At 41.9% G+C, this 19675-nt stretch overlaps 1 protein-coding gene across 1 annotated transcript in view; it reads left to right on the forward strand.

Annotated features, from left to right (window-relative positions):
- PAXIP1 (PAX interacting protein 1) overlaps window positions 1-19675 on the forward strand; it is a gene marked incomplete at its 3' end in the record, with an annotated part of 68941 nt that overhangs the window by 31872 nt on the left and 17394 nt on the right. The window contains exons 7-13 of the mRNA XM_082258900.1: window positions 3348-5034; window positions 8807-8901; window positions 10259-10354; window positions 12834-12971; window positions 15462-15583; window positions 15899-16083; window positions 16986-17029. Coding sequence (XP_082115026.1) covers window positions 3348-5034; window positions 8807-8901; window positions 10259-10354; window positions 12834-12971; window positions 15462-15583; window positions 15899-16083; window positions 16986-17029 — 2367 coding nt within the window. The remainder of the gene's footprint in view (window positions 1-3347; window positions 5035-8806; window positions 8902-10258; window positions 10355-12833; window positions 12972-15461; window positions 15584-15898; window positions 16084-16985; window positions 17030-19675) is intronic.

Here is a 19675-nt window from a genome sequence, read left to right on the forward strand (position 1 = left end):
AGCTGGCCATAGATGGGTCGAAGTTCAGGAAGAGCCAGCCAAATTTCTATCAATCTATGGCCTACCTGCTAGAGACAAGTTAATCAAATGATCTGCTTCCTTTTAACGGGTATGTGAGAAGTTTTATAATGTTAGGAAAACACACACTGTACTGAACAGGGACCTAAAACAGAGAGGATCAAAGTAATACTTGTGACTTTGCAAAAGTGGAAAAACTCTTTCAAGTAGTTGTCCTATTTGAGAGAATCCCGCAATATGTTCCCGTTTAAACAATAAGGGTTTTTTTCCCCAGATTTCTTATCCTTTTAGGCTTCATGCACAATTGACCATGATGTACTGTGGGCGCAGAAAAATTGTGCCATGGTTTTGCTGCGGTTTTCCGCGGTCCAAACGTTCCTATCCTGAATGCGATTCTTCCGCATTCTGAAGAGGGACGTTGAAGCTCCCCTAACCACAGCAGCTTCTAAACACTGCTAGAAGACTATGTGTACATGGACACATAGGCTGTTATGGAGTTGAGTTTAGGAGCTTTGGCAAAAACACTAGTGTACATGGAGCTTTAGATGTCTTATGAGAAGGTGTCTTGGCTGACTGCAAGTATTTCTCGGCAAGTATAGTGTGATCTGTCCAAATGAAAAGACCAAGGACAGGCTAAATCCAGTTCTCATTAACATACATTTAAATGTACTGATATTGGTGCGCTTTCTGAAAGGAAAAAATGGGTGGTTAATGTCCCTTGTCTTAATTGATAAAGTAAGACACTCTCTAGGTGCTAATTCCCATTCAAATCTGAGTGCGGTGAAAGTGAACACTTTCTGGGAATTCTGGGAATTCTACTATTGTATCAGTAGGTGCAATATACCAAAAATTGCAACAATTTAACAACGTGAATGTTAAGTGAAAATAAAAAATAAAGCAAAGCATGTGCATTGCTGATTCTTTTACTTGTGTGACAATGGACACCAGTCTCTCAATATCCGCTCAAGTAACCGTATCATAATACGCTATATTTTAAGCTAGCATCTAGCTCCAAATAATTCTTGGGTGCAGATGAGCATTTTAGGTGCTAAAAAATGTCTTAGTCCTTCATGCTGTCTTAAGGCCCGTACACACGTACCGATCGTCGACAGACAAGCGTCGGCCGACCGATCTGCCGATTGTACGCTTGTTAGTATGATGCCTCCGACAGCCGACAAGAATCTGTCATGCAAGCATTAAAATTTTTGTATGCCGACACCAGAACGGCCGATTGTTCGCCAGTCAGTACAGAATTCGGCCGACAGACCGCAGATTTGCAAGACTGGGCATGCTCAGAAAAGAAAAAACACAGGGAAAGTTAACCATTACATGACATCACTTCTGCAGTCGGCTGTAGTCGGCGGACAAAATTCTTGTGCTGTCTTTGCACTTTTCAACAGACACCGACAGCCCGGGGACAAAAGACGGCCGATCGTTCGCCGACGATCGGTACGTGTGTACGGGGCTTTAGTCCTTCATGCGGGCACTTCTATCTGAGCAAAAAATTCTTTATCCAATCGGTTTCCGGATATTTTCAATGACTGACTGGTGTTGAAGAAAATGACATTCGCCAATGACTCTTTCAAACAATAATTTATAGATTAGCCTCTTACCAGAATACGGCAGTTTGCTGGCATATGTTAATCCATCTCCATATTCCTGGTACTGTGAGCTCACTCATTCACTCCTCCTGCCTTTGGTTTCAATCACACCAGGAGTGGCTTGTTAGTTCCCCAGCCAAACGGCTTGCTTGCGATCCCCTACTCTCTACACATGAGGTCCAATTAGGGAAGATCTCTCCACTCTTCCTGATCTCATCAAGGGAATGCGCTTAAATCTCTAAAATCGACTCTCAAAGCTTCATCTAGGCAGGCAAAAAAAAAAAGGGTTTTTATCAGCTTAACTTATTTTTTTTTTTTGTTGCCTGCCCAGATGAAGCTATGGAGAGTCGATTGAAGAGATTTAAGCTGATTCCCTTGATGAGATCAGGGAGAGTGGAGAGATCTGCTAGCATTAGTAAATAGATAGGAAAGTATATTCTAGTTACTGGTTTTAAACTTTTTGTACAGTTACTTCCTAATTTCTGGCCTAGACAAATGACATACATCCTTGGAGCCTTCAGAAGGGGAAGTAGGGGTTTTCCCAGCTAAGCACATCCTATCTGCATGCATGAAGAACAGATAAATGCAACAAAAATCCTCTGCCCATACTCAAGATGGTTGTGGCTATAAATGCTAGGGGGTGTTTAACAAGTTCTGAGCCAGAAGGATTTGCCCCCTTAATGAACAGGCCAGAAGTAGTTAACTTGAAGCAGATTTTTTTATATATATTTAAAAAATGGGGGCAAGCAGTATGCTTGTCCCATTCTTTACCCCCCCCCCCCAAATAGTATCTAATAAGCCCAAAATCTTTTTGTTTCCTAAACAAAATTGATTAGTTGCAGCTCTTACAGTGAGCCGTCCTGTTAGGCCCCGTTCACATACAAGCGACACTACTTCGCACCGCGACCTCGGAGCGGCCGCCACGGACTTCATAACATTGAAGTCTATGGCGGTCGCCTCCTGGTCGCCCCAAAGAAGCTCCGGCTCCGGACCCTTTTTCTAAGTCGGAGCGACTTGTGTTGCTCCTATTAGAACGGGTCCGCAGCTTCCCTATGGGAGGCGAACTGTGAGGCGACCAGGTCGCCTCACAGGTCGCCTTAATGTGAACGGGGACTTAGGTTAGGGATTATGGCATTCTCAACTGAGAAAACCACACCTTCGTCAAGTTTGTTTATGCTTTAGCTTGCTTTTTTTCTGTTTTGAAAAAGCAATAAAGCATCTTGACATTTTGAAGAAGAAAAATAGTGAGAGGAACACTAGTGAAAGGAATCCTCGCAAGATCTGGATAGAATAACATTAATATAATAATAATTAAAAAAAAAAAGCTTCTGCAATATTGACTGCAGTGATTTATGCAAAGACTGAATACGGATTGTCTTCCAACCTATAAACCTAAACCAATTCTGGAGCCATGTTTGTGCTGATCTATGGATTCTCTGTACAGGTAGTGTTTTTACTCTGTTAGGGGCTGTTTTTGCTTGTTTTTTGGCTTTAAAGGATAAGTTCACAAAGTCCAAGATCCATGGCTTGCCGTCACAGGGAGGGGAGTGGCTGCAGGACCATGTTACATGTTCCACCCTAAAAACAGGTGTAATATTTTCCAAAAGGTGAACATATCCTTTAAATATGGGGGAAATGTGTGTAGCAGGTCTGTTTGCTGTTGTAATAAAATAAGGAATTTTCACAGCTTTGGTCTCAGGTGTTTTTATCTTGTATATTCTCATATAGATTTTACAAACCCTGTCGGCCTCTACTAAAAGTTTAGAGCAACAAGGTAACCATCCGCAGCAAGGGCATCCAAACACAATGTTGTTCAGTCAAGTAAAATCCCTAACGCCAGAAGCGCAACAACATTTGTTACAACAACAATCCCATCAAACCCAACCGCAACAACAGCATCATCCTCTGGTACAACTTCAGCCTCAACAGCTTATGCAACTGCAGCAGCAACAGCAGCTTCAACAAGTAACTCAGCAAGGTTTCCCACAACATCAGTTTTCACAAGTGAACCAACAGCATCACTTTACTCAGCTGCAATTTTCTCAGCAACAGCTCCATCGCCCACAGCAGCAAACAACAATGCAGCACTTTCAGCAGCAGCATGTTCTGCAGCAGCAGCTTCAACAATTACAACAGCAGCAGCATCTTCAACAACAACAGCAGCAGCAGCAGTCTCTACAGCAAACCTTGCAACAGCAGAATATACAGCAGATCCTTCAGCGTCAGCAGACTCCTTCACAGCAACAGGCACTACAGCAGCAGCAACAGTCACTGCAGCCAGCTATACAGCAGCCACAGACACTTCAGCAGAACATGCAGCAACAGCAAACACTTCAGCAACAGACCCTTCAAACAAGCATTCAACAGGCTCTCCCACCAGGTGTGCAACAACAGCAGAGTCAGGTCTTGCAGCAGAATCTTCAACAGAGCATGCAGCAGATTCAGCAGCAGAATATGCAGCAGATACAGCATCTGACTCTTCAGCAAAAGCAACAATTACAGCAGCATGCTTTGCAGCAGCAGCAGATCAAGCCCCATGCTTTACAGCAGCAAATGTCATCACATACACTGCAACAGCAGCAGCAAATTCAAAATCAAGCTCTACAACAGCAACAGATTCAGTCGCAAACACTTCAGCAGCAGATACAACCACAGGGACTTCAGGCACAGCAGCATCAGTTGCAGGCCCAGACTTTGCAGCAACAGCAAATCCAGACTCAGTCACAGCATCAAATACAAGCACTGTCACAACAGCAACATCATGCACAGCCACAAACACTTCAACAGCAGCATCAGATGCAACCACAGACTCTTCAGCAGCATCAACTTCAGCCGCATAACATTCAGCTTCAACACCAAATTCAAACACAGGGCCATCAGCAACACCAGATCCCATCACAAATGCTGCAACAGCAGACCCTTGCCCAACAGCAGCTACAGCAACAATCTCTACAGCTTCAACAGCAGCAAATGAAACAGCAGCAAATGCAACAACAAACACTACTGCAGCAACAAATTCAACAACAAACGCTGCAACAGCAGCAGCAACAGCAACAGATTCAGCAAGCAAACTTACAGCAGCAGCAAATGCAGCAGTCGCAAACATCACAAATACAGCAGACAACACTCCAACCGCAGCAAGCCCAGCAGGCTGCATTGCAGCAGCCTCCAATGCAACAGGCAGTTCTTCAGCAGCCTCCACTTCAGAACCAAGCAGTTCAGCAACAGAAACACAATCTCCAGCAGATTCAGCAGCAGATCCAGCAGCAGCAACTACAGCGGTTACAGCAACGGCAAATCCAAAATCAAACTCAGCAACAACTAGGTCAGATGGCCCAGCAGGTGCAGCCACAAACTACTAGTCAACAACCGCCCCAGACTCAACAGCTGCACGGCCACGACCCATCTCTGGAAAGTAAGTTGAGCATGGTTATTTATAGCAAAATTTCAGGTTTTATCTTCATTGTGAACTCCGATATTTTACTGAATAGATGTTTTCTTCTTGTCAATTTTTAAAATGTTTGCAAAAGAGGGTTTCTGCTTGGTCAGCAGCGCATGCATGAGGTGAAGATTACAAATCGCAGTTAAGATTACAAATCACAGTGACAATCAATTGCTAATTGTTTATGGTGTTAAAGCACTTTACACAACACTCTGTCTTGTCTTAAAGCCAATTTGTCAGTATTAGAATTGCATCTGATTACATTCCATCATGTTCTCATACAGTACATTTGTGCTGTTTTTTAACATTTTAGATTTTTACCTTTTTATCATTTGAAAAAAAAAAAACTGTCTTTTTAGCTTCAGCAAGTGTCTGCTAGCTGCCTAGGTGTAGTCCTGCAGCAGACTGATGACTTCATTTTCCCTGTGTGTTTCTCCAATGCAGAAAGAAATCTACCAGGGAAATTGTCTTCAGTCTGCTGTAGACAAAAGCAAACATTTTGTCACTTGCAATGCTAAGTGATCTCTCAGTTAAAGCTGAACGCTAGGTAGGATTCAAATTGCATACTTAAAGGGTAACTCCACTTTCGTGGAAAATAAAATGTAGCAAATATTAAAAAAAAATTAATAACTAAAGAGTGCTTTTTTTTTATATATATATTTAGAGAGCGATTAGAATACCTGTCAGGTTTTTTAGCCGAGTTTCCCCCTCATTAGGGAGATTCACCCTCTTATTTGTCCAGTTTACCGTTCTCATGGAAAGGAAAAGAAAATCCCAAATTTTGAGATGACACCAGAACAGTAGACGGGAAATTCTCCAATGAGAACATTAGTTCAGGTGACACCCTGGGATTCCCTCACTTGTCTTGTGGCTATGAGACAGGAAGTGAAAGGAAATCTCCCCAAGGGGGTACAAATGGCAAAAACTGAGGTGCACAGAATATAAATTTTGGTACCGAAAATGCAGGTTGCACTTGGCCGACAACCAAAACCGACAGTTAAAAAAAAAAAAAAAAAAAAAAAAAAACACATTTATTCGACTTTTTAATTAACAGCATGAAGTTAAATAATTATGAATTTGTCGGCTATTATGGGCACCTTTAGCGCCAAGAAAAATGTATCCCCTCTAAATTCTATGCATGTCCTCACACTGGTCTGCTGCGCTTCCGTTTGTGGTGTTAAAAATCCTACTTTCTGCATTTTCTGTCAGTTAAAAAAAAAAAAAAAAAAAAAATGCACCTCCCATTGAAATGGATTGAAAAAGCAGCAAGAACACATCAATCACACGTTTTCAGCGCCTTTTTCTTTTATCGGCAAAATGCCAATAACTCCAAATTCGGCCGATATGTTTTGGCCGCCAAAATTTCGGTGCATCTCCTAGTTCTAACCCTCCCTTAAGCTGGATACACACTATACAATTCTCTTTAGGTTTTTTCCTTTTATATTTACCAAAACCATATAATATGAGGTCAAACCTAAACACTTTCAATTTGTATGGCATCGACCTGAACTACATAAGTGAAGGTAAATCTAAAGGAAATCGAACAACAAAAGCTGTATAGTCTACAGTGTATATCCAGCTTAACTCTGTCCAAAAAGAAGAAAATAAAAAGCTTTTGCCTTTAGTTTCACTTTCATAAAGCTTATACAACTGCTATGAAAACTGTATAGCAGTTTGATAATAAAAATGACCTTCCCTTTTCAAACTGCAGCATTTTAATTTCTATAAAATTTAATGCAGCATGGCAACCTGAAGATGTTCTCTACAACGTTGGTGGACAGAACACCCCCAGAAATGTTATTTTCTGTTTGTGTGAAGAACCATTGCACGAAGATACATGTCGGGGTTTTTGCATTCCCTACAATGAAAATGTGGTTTTTGGTGACATGCTACCTAAGGCTTAATCACTTATAAAGGCATAAAGACGACTTTTCAACCATTAAATGTTTACCACCTGATTTAAATGTATTAGTCACTCCCATTCAGTATCAAAAAGACAAAGTGGAACAGCTAACTTTTTTACTTTTACTGCCGAAACAAGTAGAAATCGGCCACAAAGTTTGTTAAAACCCTGCAATATTCATTGATCCCCCCCAAAAGGAATTTTCTATCGTTCGACAGACGTAGCTCTTCCTATTCATAGACTCGTAGGGTTATGTTCCTCCTTCTAGGGTACACTAGGCGGAAAAAAACTTGTATATACCTATCGGGGCTGTCCCAGCAGGCATAACCCCTCAGGCTCTGCTATTCTCAAAACGGTTTTGTTCTGCCTAGTGTTAGGGATAGGACCTAGCTCCCTGCTGGCATTTCGGTCTTATAGGAAATTTTTATTTTTTTATTTTAACTGGTTAGTTCCTGAGGACCAAGATCCAGAGGAACTACAAGCACTTACAAGGTAGATGTGTTGGCATCTGCGGATGCTTCTTTTGGCCGCAAAGTTTTGCAGGCTGCAGTTTAAAAGAGAATTCCTTTTGTTTCACTTTGAAGGTTCCATTGTTTGTTTCCGGGTGAGCTCCAGTTGTTCCTGGTTGAGCTCTATTTTACCTGGCTGGCTGCTTTGGCCATTGGTGAATTCAGTTTTGTTTTGTCTTATTCCCACCCCTCATGATATACTGCTTTGGGACATCCCTATGAGTCTATGAATAGGAAGAGTTGCATCTTGACGGTGAATGATGGAGAAAACTGGATTTTTGTAAAATCCTTTTCTCTGAAGTTCATCGGCAGACGCAACACCTGCCCCTCTATTTCTGAGTTATGTTTTTTTTTCTAACACTGCTTGCAACCAAACTGTTTGAGAATAGCAGAGCCTGAAGGGTTATGCCTGCTGGGACAGCCCCCATAGGCATGGACAAGTTTTTTTCTGCCTAGTGCCTATCCCTAGAAGGAGGAGCATAACCTATGAGTCTATGAATAGGAAGAGCTGTGTCTGACGATTAACTTCAGAGAAAAGGATTTTACAGGAAGTTCTTGCACAAATAGTTTTTTTTTTTCTCAAAAAAGTGAAACCTACTCCTTTTTTTTTTTAAACATTGGTCTTGCTTGGACTAATGCAAATATGCATACCTCATAACCTGAGGATCCGATGTTAAAGCTAATAATCTCTATAGTAGGTGGCTTTACTACAGTGAGCACTGTGGTCTTCTGGGTCCTGTCGAGCATCTGCCTTCCTGCATACTGAAAACGGGTTCACTCACTCGACACCACAGCAAATCACAGAAAGCCTGGTGAGGTTTTTTTTTTTTTTTCGAAATAGCAAGACTACACATGCTCGGAAATGAAAGAAAACATACAAAACAATTCAACCCATTGCATCACTTCTGAAGTTGAATGCTGTCGTACGAGAATTTTCATATGAAAGTAACATCTTCACTTTCGATATAAGACTACCATGGAACAAAAATGGACAAAAATTTATCCGATAATCTGATCGTGTGTACAAATTTTTTAAGGGTGTAAATGCTCCTAATATCCAACAGAACTCCATGGCTGGGAGCCCAAAAAATTTGTGGCAAAATGTATTTCCATGCAAGTGTCCTTTATTTGATGATAGTGTCAATTACACTGTGTAAGGTAGGTACTCCAATTTGTGAGACTACCACTGTACCTTTTATAAAGAGTGAGCACTACATAAAGAATTTTTTAAATTTGTTTGATTGCAAGATTATGGGTTTTACAAATAGAAGTGGTAAGGTGGGATTTTTTTAACCTTGCAAATATTGTCTTTTCCTCTTACCTTCTCTCTTAGTTCCTGAAGACTACTTTTTGGCTGGCTGTGTGTTTTCCATCGCTGACTACCCTGAACAGATGTCTGATAAGCAGCTACTTGCAACATGGAAAAGAGTATGTTTGTTTGGTTTTTGTTTGCGTTTAGTTCTTGGCTCTTAAGTTATGTGAGGGGATTCCTATTACCCTCTTAACCACTTTACCACCGGAGGATTTTGCTGTCTTACGTCTGGGCCACTTTTTGCGATTCGGCGCTGTGCGAATTTAACTGACAATTGCGTGGTCGTGCGATGCCGTACCCAAATGAAATTGACGTCTTTTTTTTTCCACAAACAGAGCTTTCTTTTGGTGGTATATGATCACCTGTGCGATTTTTACTTTTTGCGCTATAAACAAAAAAAGAGCGTAAATTTTGAAAAAATATTTTTCACATTTTTTTTTTTATATGAAATCCCCCCCCCCCCCCCCCAAAAAAAAATGTAAAAATCTAAATTTTTTAAAATTTTTGGCCAATTTGTTTTCTGCTACCTATGTTTGGTAAAAAAAAATCACAATAAGCGTATTTTGATTGGTTTGCGCAAAAGTTATTGCGTTTACTAACTAAGGGAAAGATTTCTGTCATTTTTGGTGTTTTTTTTTTAACGAGTAATGGCGGTGATCTGCGATTTTTGCAGGACTGCGACATTGCGGCGGACAGATCGGACCCCTGACTGAAATTTTTGACACTTTTGGGGGTACCAGTGACATTACTGCAGTAATCAGTGCTATAGAAATAAACTGTTACTGTAAAAATGACACTGGCAGTGAAGGGGTTAATTTTATTGGAGAGGGAGGGGTTAATGTTTGCCTGCTGCTTACTGACGTGTGTGGGGGGAGGTGACTGTGTGACACAAGGACAGATCGAGGGTTCAGCTATGCTGAACCCTGCAATCTGACCCTGCCTGTCACTTTGGAGATCCGCCCACTTGTGTTTACACAAGCGGGCGGATCTCCACACTCGATTCCCCGACGATCGGGGAAGAGCAGCGGCGATCGCCGCTGCTCCTCCCCTGGCCCGAATCCCGCTGTGACTGAATACAGGGGGAGGGTCTGCCGACGTTGGTCTATGTCGTCAGACCTACAAGAGCCACTTTGCCGCAGTACAGCTCTAGTGAGCAGTCGGCAAGTGGTTAAAGATTGCTACACTCCCTATTTAACGTACACTTGAACTCTTACTGATTTGGCTTTTAGGTTTTCAAAGTACTATGTATCTTAAACCTGTTTTAATAATGTGAGAGCATGTGACAGGTTGACAGCGCAGGAGAACAGGTGAGTCATGGACAGAGCATTGTCATTCTATAGCACAAAGTACCTAACAAATCTCTTCATTGCTGAATTACACTAAAAATTTTAAACAAGATACACGGGGCCAAAACTTCTATACTGCTCCTTTTTGTACCGTTCTAACATATTTTTTTTTTCAATCTTTTCAAAGATAATACAAACACATGGAGGTACAGTGGACCCTACACTTACCAGTCGTTGTACCCATCTTTTATGTGAAAGCCAAGTCAGTAGTATGTATTTCCAGGTGAGTTCTTATGTGGCTAAAAAACATGTTTTCTCTTTTGTTCATTGCCTGGCACAGCTTCAGAATCTAGCTGAAGCCCCCCTCCCCTTAGGCATCTGCCGGACTGAGGATCCGTACTATTTGCTGCTGGTCCCCCAAAAAAATTCTGGCCGCGGCCTGCTTGGCCATATGGTCAGCTTGGCACCTCCCTTGAACCGGTTGGCGCCGTGAGGGCGCTTGATTTTTAGTGACACGGTGGGCTGCCCACCTTTAAAGGGGGGGCTATGTTCGATTATGTCCTCTATGGTGGGCTCTAAAGGCAAACCCCCCCTTGTCTTTTGCGGGGTCTCATAGGTGGTCCATTTGTGGACCCTTTGCTGACGTCCCCTTGCGGGATCGCAGACGGCAATCTTTCTACATTTCTACTACAATGGGTGATTGTTCCGGTTCCAAACCTGAACCTTCCCAGGAAGGAAGGCAAGGTATGTCTAATCCTGGACCTCAGGGCTTTGAACTGCCTTGTGTCGGTACAAAAGTTCAGAATAGAGTCCATTTGTGTGGTAGTTGCATCTCCACATCAAAGGACGCTTACCTTCATATTCCAACATATGTCAGTCATCAGCATTTCCTCCGCTTCGCTGCAGGCGAGGAGCATTATCAATTCATGGCATTACCCTTTGTTCCCACATGAGCTCTTTGGGTATTCACAAAAGTGTTGGCATTGTAGCGTCAGCGGGGGATTGCAGTACTGAATACCTGGACGCTCTTCTGCGAGCAGAGTCTCCGACTGCTCTAAAGGACACCCTGGAAATTACTGTATGAACTCTGCAGGAGTTTGGTTGGAAATTGAACTTGCAAAAATCTGTTTTGGTTCTGTCCACCAAGTTAGACTATCTGGGTCTAACTCTGAACTCTACTTCAGCCAGGGTGTTTCTTCCAGGGGAAAAAACTTCAAAAGCTGCAGGATGTGATTTGGCTCCTGTTGTCCAGCAGTCAGTCATCTTTCAGGACTTGGATGAGGTTGCTGTGCCTGATGGTGTCTACCTTCAATCCGGTTCCGGAATCAAGACCACCGATCAATATACTGGAACTTCGGGTGATAAAGGTTTGTCTGGCACATTGGCAAAATTGCCTTTAGGGGTGCCCAGTTAGAATTCAGTGGGACAAGGCCACGGCTATGACGTATGGCAATCACCAAGGGGGCACAAGATGTGTCCTAGCGGCTCGAGAGGCAGCCAGCATTCTAAGGTTCAGCTGTGTCTCCAGTGGGGAGACGGAGCCTCTTGCCTCAACAAGAAGGGTACACAGAATTGAGGCAAGGTCTCAGACGCACTGGTGGCTCCTTGGGGCTAGTAATATCTGATCTACGCCTTTACCCTGCTAAAACTTCTGCCGAGTCTTCTGCGAAGGATCAAGGCAGAAGGGACCCGGTCTTTCTAGTGGCCTCCAGGCCTCCCCAGTCTTGATACGCCCGGTCAACGATGCCCCTTGGAGACTTCTCTCAAAGAAGATCTATTGGCCCAAGGGCCAATCTTCCATCTTGCTTTACAGTCGCTGGCTTTAACCACTTGCCGACCGCCGTCAGTATATTTACTGCGGCAGTCAGCCGCTCCTTGGCAAACCGACGTAGTACTACATCGCTCGCCCAGGAGCCTGTAGGGGCGAGCGCGCGCCGGGGGCGAGCTCCCGCTCGTTCACGGGCATCCCCGCGCGTGACCGGCGGCTCCGTTGTCCGCCGGCCACTCGCGATCTCGCTCAGGAGATTGAGAAAGGCAGACGGCTGATGTAAACGCAGCCGTCTGTCATTCTCCCTTAGATCATGACAGAGGCTATGCGATCCTGCTCTGTAGGATCATATGTCTCTGTTATGATCTAACAAGCCACGCCCCTTGACAGTTAGAATCACGCCCCTATGGATACATTTAACCCACTGATCACCAATAAAGTTAATCCCTTCCCTGCCAGTGTAATTTTTACAGTAATAGTGCATATTTATAGCACTGATTACTGTAGTAATGTCACTGGTACCACCAAAAATGTCAGTCAAGGGTCCGATCTGTCCACCGCAATGTCGCAGTCCCGCAAAAAAAAATCGCAGATCGCAGCCATTACTGGTCACACTTGAAGTTGCGGCTTTAATTACTTTCACCTTTGAGCGCGGTTATTCTTTCCTTTTTAACAAAACTGAATGCCTATAGCCGAGTGTGGGCTATTATCCCCTGGAACTGCACAATAGGCGTGGTAAAGCTTTTTCCTGCCTAGTGTCCCCTGTAGGTTATAAAGATTCTGGAGCTGTGTCTGTCAATGAACAACAGAGAAAGGGATTTTACAGTAAGACAAAAACAATTTTTTTTTTTTATAACGCTGATTGATTTGCTTATTTGCCATACAATATGTATCTGTTCGTTCCATAATTGCCCTCTTTAACCTAGTACATTTAAAATTCTTTAAAAATCTACCCTTTTTATAAAGCGTTGTTTTTTGGATCCCTTATAAATAGGCTATGAAGGAACAAAAACGTTGCATCACTGCTCATTGGCTCAACACAGTGCTGAAAAAGAAGAAGATGGTGCCCCCACATCGTGCTCTACATTTTCCTGTAGCATTTCCACCAGGAGGAAAGCCATGCTCTCAACATGTAAGAAAGCAATATAATGATACGAGAATAGTATTCTAAACTGTATCAATTTTGTTTTCATGCAGCAGTGTGTTTTTCTAAAATGGGGTACACACTGAGAAAATCGGAAGGAAATTTCTATACGAGGCATGATCGTTTGATTTTCGTATTGTGTGTACACAACTTTCGACATCCAATTCAGACTTTGCAAATGAAAATTTTGAAATGGGCAAACTCCCAAATTTTTCTCGTACTTGAACAGCATAAACGATTTTCATTTAATGTGTTTTCGTACGAGAACATTTTTATATGCTCTGAGTGGCAATGCACATAGAAGAGAGAGGGTTGTGACAGACAGATCGCAACACAGAGCAATGGTCTTTTTCCAGCTTTATAATATCCCCATGTGCAAAGTTCCTTCATCAACAATCCTCTTCAAGTGATCTTTTTACCAATATCCTAAATGCTTACCAGATAATAGGGTAACCCCTCTTGTATAATGAGTCAAATCACACTTGTGCTCAGCAACAATCTAGTGTCCTCTTCAATCCACAGCTTGTAACGCTTTCTGTTCAGTAATTCCTCATGGACAATATCAAAAATCATCATAGCATAATCCTATCAAACCAAAGCCGTGCTTCCCACACTTTATCTTTTGTGCTCACATAATCATGCAGTGATCTCGCACTATACCTCCAACAGTCTTCCACCAGGTGTCCCCTCATACAATGGAGCCTCACCAGAGCCTTGTGAACCCAGTTGGTATAGAATACACCCAATCCTCACTCTCCTCTTCTCTGATACCTTCTCCAGATTCCCCAATTCACCTCCAAAAAAAGAGCTTCCAATAGTGTTGTATTTTTAAGTAAAAACAATATATTTATTTTTCAGTATGGTTAGCTATACATGGGAAAGATCACTTCTCCATTATGGTATTCAAGCTTCATCTGTCTGAGGAAGAGCATGACGTCATCAGCCTTCCTTAGCCAATCAGAGGAAGCTTTGTATTCACAGAATATAAATCTGCCTCTGAACAGCTGAGCACCGCTCAGACCGATTGTTTTGTTCCAGGTGTAAGACAGGATGTTTCTCATCTCTCACATCTGGAACCTGCCACTGTATACTGTCTGTAGCTGAAGCTACATACTGTTCATGCAGAGTTTAGAGGCAGTGCAGCACTTAATGAAGGAAATAGTTTGTGTGGATCAGCTTGGCCCAAACAAACTATTTTAAGGGGGTCTGACAGACATATAAGATCACAAATGCCGGACATCAGAAACAGGCACCGTCTCCTCGCATTCACTGGAGATCACAATATTGTTAACCTAGGCAATGGGCTTCCAAACAGCATTTCCAAGGAAAAACAAAAATGGACTCGATAGTGAAGTACGCTTGAACTTAAAGTTTATTTAAAAGATTAGGTGTACTTACATTTGGTAGGTAAAAACGAGCATAAGGTCACATAATGCGGTCTCCGGTTCTCAAAACGCCTTCCGCGTTCCACGAGTGTGTATACCGGGAGCCGGAAGTTGACCGGAAGTTAGGTCGGCGTAGTCACTTGTCCTAGCATCCCTGTCAGACCCCCTATAATAAGGGGTCCACGATTTCTGGTAAGCACATACACAACTTGTGGTGATTTGGTGGAGGTGTATGGTGCTACACAACAAGTCTATCAAGTGTTTATCCATATTCATATATCCGCTGTTATAAATATATGGACTATCCATGGACACTTTATTATAACATGATTTTATGTTGAATATGCACTTTATTGTATTTTGCACAATTTTATTATTATCAGTGTTTTTAGTTTAGCGCAATCATATATTTATCAAGTAATTCTGTATCAATTTTTTCACATTTTTTGTGCGGATTGCTGCTTCTAATCTGGGTTTTTCCCACACTATTAATATTAGCATTATCACTCATCAATTATAGGAAATTGGTGTCACATCCCCATTCATTTGCGCAGGTTTAGGGTTTATCACCTTTTATTTTTCACCAAACTATTTTAAAGTGACAGGGAACATGGGGATCATCTTTAAATTAAACAGCAAGGTCTTATTTATTTCATTTTATAGCGCCAATTATGCTGGACTTAACAGGAGAATCCTGTGCAATGATGATGTTGGTGGGGAAAAAAGTACCTATCCACCTACTGCTTAAGATATGGCTAATCTCATTGCGCCTAATCTCAAAAAACACATTTTATGATAAAATGAGATTTTTGTCTGGTTGATAGCCATTTTTCAGTCTCGTTTGTTATCTAGTACCTTTTAACACCACTACAAGTGACTAAATCCTTATGCAGCTTTACCTCCTAAGTGTAGCTTTGTCAATGTGTGGGGCTTACTGTTATCTTTATGAAACACTGTAACCTACCAGAAAATCTTCTTCCTCCCCTTTGTTTCTTACGCAGCATATTTTTGCTGCAAGATAGCTAGCTCACTTTATATGCTGAACTGTTTTCTTCTTGTAGAAAAGTGTATGTAAATTTTGTTCTCTTTCTAGATAATTTCGGTGACAGGGTTTGTTGATAGTGATAGAGATGACCTTAAGCTAATGGCCTACTTGGCAGGCGCCAAGTACACTGGGTATCTGTGTCGCAGCAATACAGTTCTCATCTGTAAAGAGTAAGTGACTATTCTTCATACATTCTCCTCCTTTTCTGTGCATTTCATATCCAGATTTTCACAGATGGCTCTTAAATCATCTAGCTTTGACGTAGATGGGCAATTTTATCGTCATGGTCTGTGCTCTTAAATAGGATGTAGGCAGCGGCTGCATTAGCAAAGCAAACTGCGGGTACAAGGATTTTAAACCTTTTAACTTTTCAGAGTAAATTGGATAACTTTTTTTGCAGTGTTCGTAGTTTAATTTCTTTTGTATTTCTCTAAAGCTTGTTTGGCTTGTCTTAACAGAAAGGTAATAAATGTGTTTTTGTTTAGGCCTAATGGTATGAAGTATGAAAAGGCAAAAGAGTGGAGGATACCATGTGTAAATGCATTATGGCTCTGCAACATTCTTTTGGGAAACTTGGATGCTTTGCGTCAGATTCAAAACAGCCTGTATACAGTGTTCAACCTTCAAGATCCCTTCGCTCCTTCACCACATCTGGTTTCAAACCTCCTTGGTATGATAAATCTTCAGCATCACTTTAATTCATTACAATACTCTTTTCTGAGTGCAAGCTCAGCCTAGTTGATTAAAGGCTAAGTTCACCTTTTTGAAAAAATAAATGCACATATTTTTGCAAGGGAAAAAATGAGAATGTATTACTTTGTTCAGAGGAGAGTCTGCAGAGCATTGTAACCACCATCTGCAGATTGCAGTTGCAGTGCCAGGCTCCTGTAAGCAAAGCAAGTCCTTGTCCTTTGTGCCTGTACCTTCACAGGTTTTCAGGTACAAAGCTAGAGCAAGTGTGATTTGAATTCCGAAGGTGCTCATCAGGACTTGTAGTTTAGCTTAACAGTAGGTATGGGAGGGGGCAGAGAGCAGGACCTGGAACATGTTGCACCTTAAATACGGTAGGCAGAGGAGTAGTCCCCTACTAGCAGGGGGTGCGGTGGAACATGAATTAGGCCTCATGTACACTGCTACTTGTAAACGGATGTTTAGGAGCAGTTGGGCGTGTTTTTCAGAAGCCCCTGAACTCTCCTCTGTTATCTTATCTGTCCATGTACACTGAGTCGTTTACAGTCGCTAAATGCGGCTGCAAACGCGACACAATGGACGTTTTAAACGTCCTTTACATAGCTGTTAAATTCCAGCGTTCAAAGGACTTTTTAAAACGTCCCGTGTACATGTAGCCTTAAAGTGCAACCATACCCATTGCCACTTTTTGCAGGTGCATAATACAAGGACCTGGGGGTATTCTGCCAGGTAAAATCAGCACCCGGAGTAGCCATGAGATATTTTTAGTTCAGTGTGTTATTGTGATGCTTTTTACATGGGACTTTTTTCCTATATTGTTTTTTTTTTGTTTTTTCTCTCCCTTGTGTTGTAAAACTGACAAAATGTATATTGTGTTCATAGATGCATGGAGAACACCTTTAAAAGTTTCAACGGATGTGCTAATGGTAGGTTTTTTTTTTTTTTCTTTTTTGTTTTTACAGTTCATTACCCTTTTATGTACTTGTAAGTAAGTAAGTAAATAAGAGCATTTCATTATACAGTGCCTTGCGAAAGTATTCGGCCCCCTTGAACTCTGCGACCTTTTGCCACATTTCAGTCTTCAAACCTAAAGGTATAAAACTGTAATTTTTTGTGAAGAATCAACAACAAGTGAGACACAATCATGAAGTGGAACACAATTTATTGGATATTTCTAACTTTGTTAACAAATAAAAAACTGAAATTGGGCGTGCAAAATTATTCAGCCCCTTTACTTTCAGTGCAGCAAACTCTCTCTCCAGAAGTTCAGTGAGGATCTCTGAATGATTCAATGTTGACCTAAATGACTAATGATGATAAATAGAATCCACCTGTGTGTAATCAAGTCTCTGTATAAATGCACCTGCATTGTGATAGTCTCAGAGGTCCGTTTAAAGTGCAGAGAGCATCATGAAGAACAAGGAACACACCAGGCAGGTCCGAGATACTGTTGTGGAGAAGTTTAAAGCCGGATTTGGATACAAAAAGATTTCCCAAGCTTTAAACATCCCAAGGAGCACTGTGCAAGCGATAATATTGAAATGGAAGGAGTATCAGACCACTGCAAATCTACGAAGACCTGGCCGTCCCTCTAAACTTCAGCTCATACAAGAAGACTGATCAGAGATGCAGCCAAGAGGCCCATGATCACTCTGGATGAACTGCAGAGATCTACAGCTGAGGTGGGAGACTCTGTCCATAGGACAACAATCAGTCGTATACTGCACAAATCTGGCCTTTATGGAAGAGTGGCAAGAAGAAAGCCATTTCTTAAAGATATCGATAAAAAGTGTTGTTTAAAGTTTGCCACAAGCCACCTGGGAGACACACCAAACATGTGGAAGAAGGTGCTCTGGTCAGATGAAACCAAAATCGAACTTTTTGGCAACAATGCAAAACGTTATGTTTGGCGTAAAAGCAACACAGCTCATCGCCCTGAACACACCATCCCCACTGTCAAACATGGTGGTGGCAACATCATGGTTTGGGCCTGCTTTTCTTCAGCAGGGACAGGGAAGATGGTTAAAATTGATGGGAAGATGGATGGAGCCAAATACAGGACCATTCTGGAAGAAAACCTGATGGAGTCTGCAAAAGACCTGAAGACTGGGATGGAGATTTGTCTTCCAACCAGACAATGATCCAAAACATAAAGCAAAATCTACAATGGAATGGTTCACAAATAAACATATCCAGGTGTTAGAATGGCCAAGTCAAAGTCCAGACCTGAATCCAATCAAGACTCTGTGGAACGCTCTCCATCCAACCTCACTGAGCTCGAGTGGTTTTGCAAGGAGGAATGGGCAAAAATTTCAGTCTCTCTGTGCAAAACTGATAGAGACATACCCCAAGCGACTTACAGCTGTAATCGCAGCAAAAGGCGGCGCTACAAAGTATTAACTTAAGGGGGCTGAATAATTTTGCACTCCCAATTTTTCAGTTTTTTATTTGTTAAAAAAGTTTAAAATATCCAATAAATGTCGTTCAACTTCATGATTGTGTCCCACTTGTTGTTGATTCTTCACAAAAAATTAGTTTTATATCTTTGTTTGAAGCCTGAAATGTGGCAAAAGGTCGCAAACTTCAAGGGGGCTGAAAACTTTTGCAGGAGAGTGAGAAAGGCAGACGGCTGATGTAAACACAGCCCTCTGTCATTCTCCCTGATGTAAGCACAGAGGCTATAGGATCCTGCTATGTAGGATTGTATGTCTCTGTGATTACATCACAAGCCACGCCCCCCCCACAGTTAGAATCACGCCCCTAGGGACACACTTAACCCTTGATCACCAATAAAGTTAACCCCTTCCCTGCCAGTGTCATTTTGACAGTAACGGTGCATATTTATAGCACTGATTACTGTAGTAATGTCACTGGTACCTCCAAACAAAAGTGTCAAAAATGTCAGTCAGGGGTCCGATCTGTCCGCCGCAATGTTGCAGTCAAAAAAAATCGCAGATCGCCGCCATTACTAGTAAAAAAATAAATAAATAAAAATGACATAAATCTTTCCTGTAGTTGGTAAATACAATAACTTTTGTGCAATCCAATCAAAATACGCTTATTGCGTGTTTTTTTTTTTTTTTTTTTTACCAAACATATGTACCTGAAAACAAATTGGCCTAAAATGTTAAAAAAATTTTTTTTTTTTTTTTTTTTGAGAATTTCATTTAAAAAAAATGTGAAAAATATTGTTTGTTTTTTCAAAATTTTCGCTCTTTTTTTGTTTATAGTAGGGATGCACCGAAATTTCGGCCACCGAAATTATCGGCCGAAAATGAGCCTAACAGTGCCGAAAATAAATATGGCCGCCGTGGGGAAGGAGGAGGGCGCAGGGCAGGTTTTAAAAGTCCCACCTCTGGCCGGCCGTCCGCCTCTTAATGACGTCCCTACTACGATCTGTGCATTATGAATGGACATGCCAGGCGGGGGCGGGGCGAGCAGCCGCTATAGATAGAACTATGTGAATTATCCCTGTCAGCTCAGCACGTCTATGTGTGAATGAGAACAGAACTGAGCTGACACCGGGCGGGGGGGCGGGCGGAGCGGCCGCTATTAGCTGTAACTATGTGAGC

The sequence above is a fragment of the Pelophylax lessonae genome (genome assembly GCF_965119305.1).
Source record: "Pelophylax lessonae genome assembly, chromosome: 5".
Lineage (NCBI taxonomy): Eukaryota > Metazoa > Chordata > Amphibia > Anura > Ranidae > Pelophylax > Pelophylax lessonae.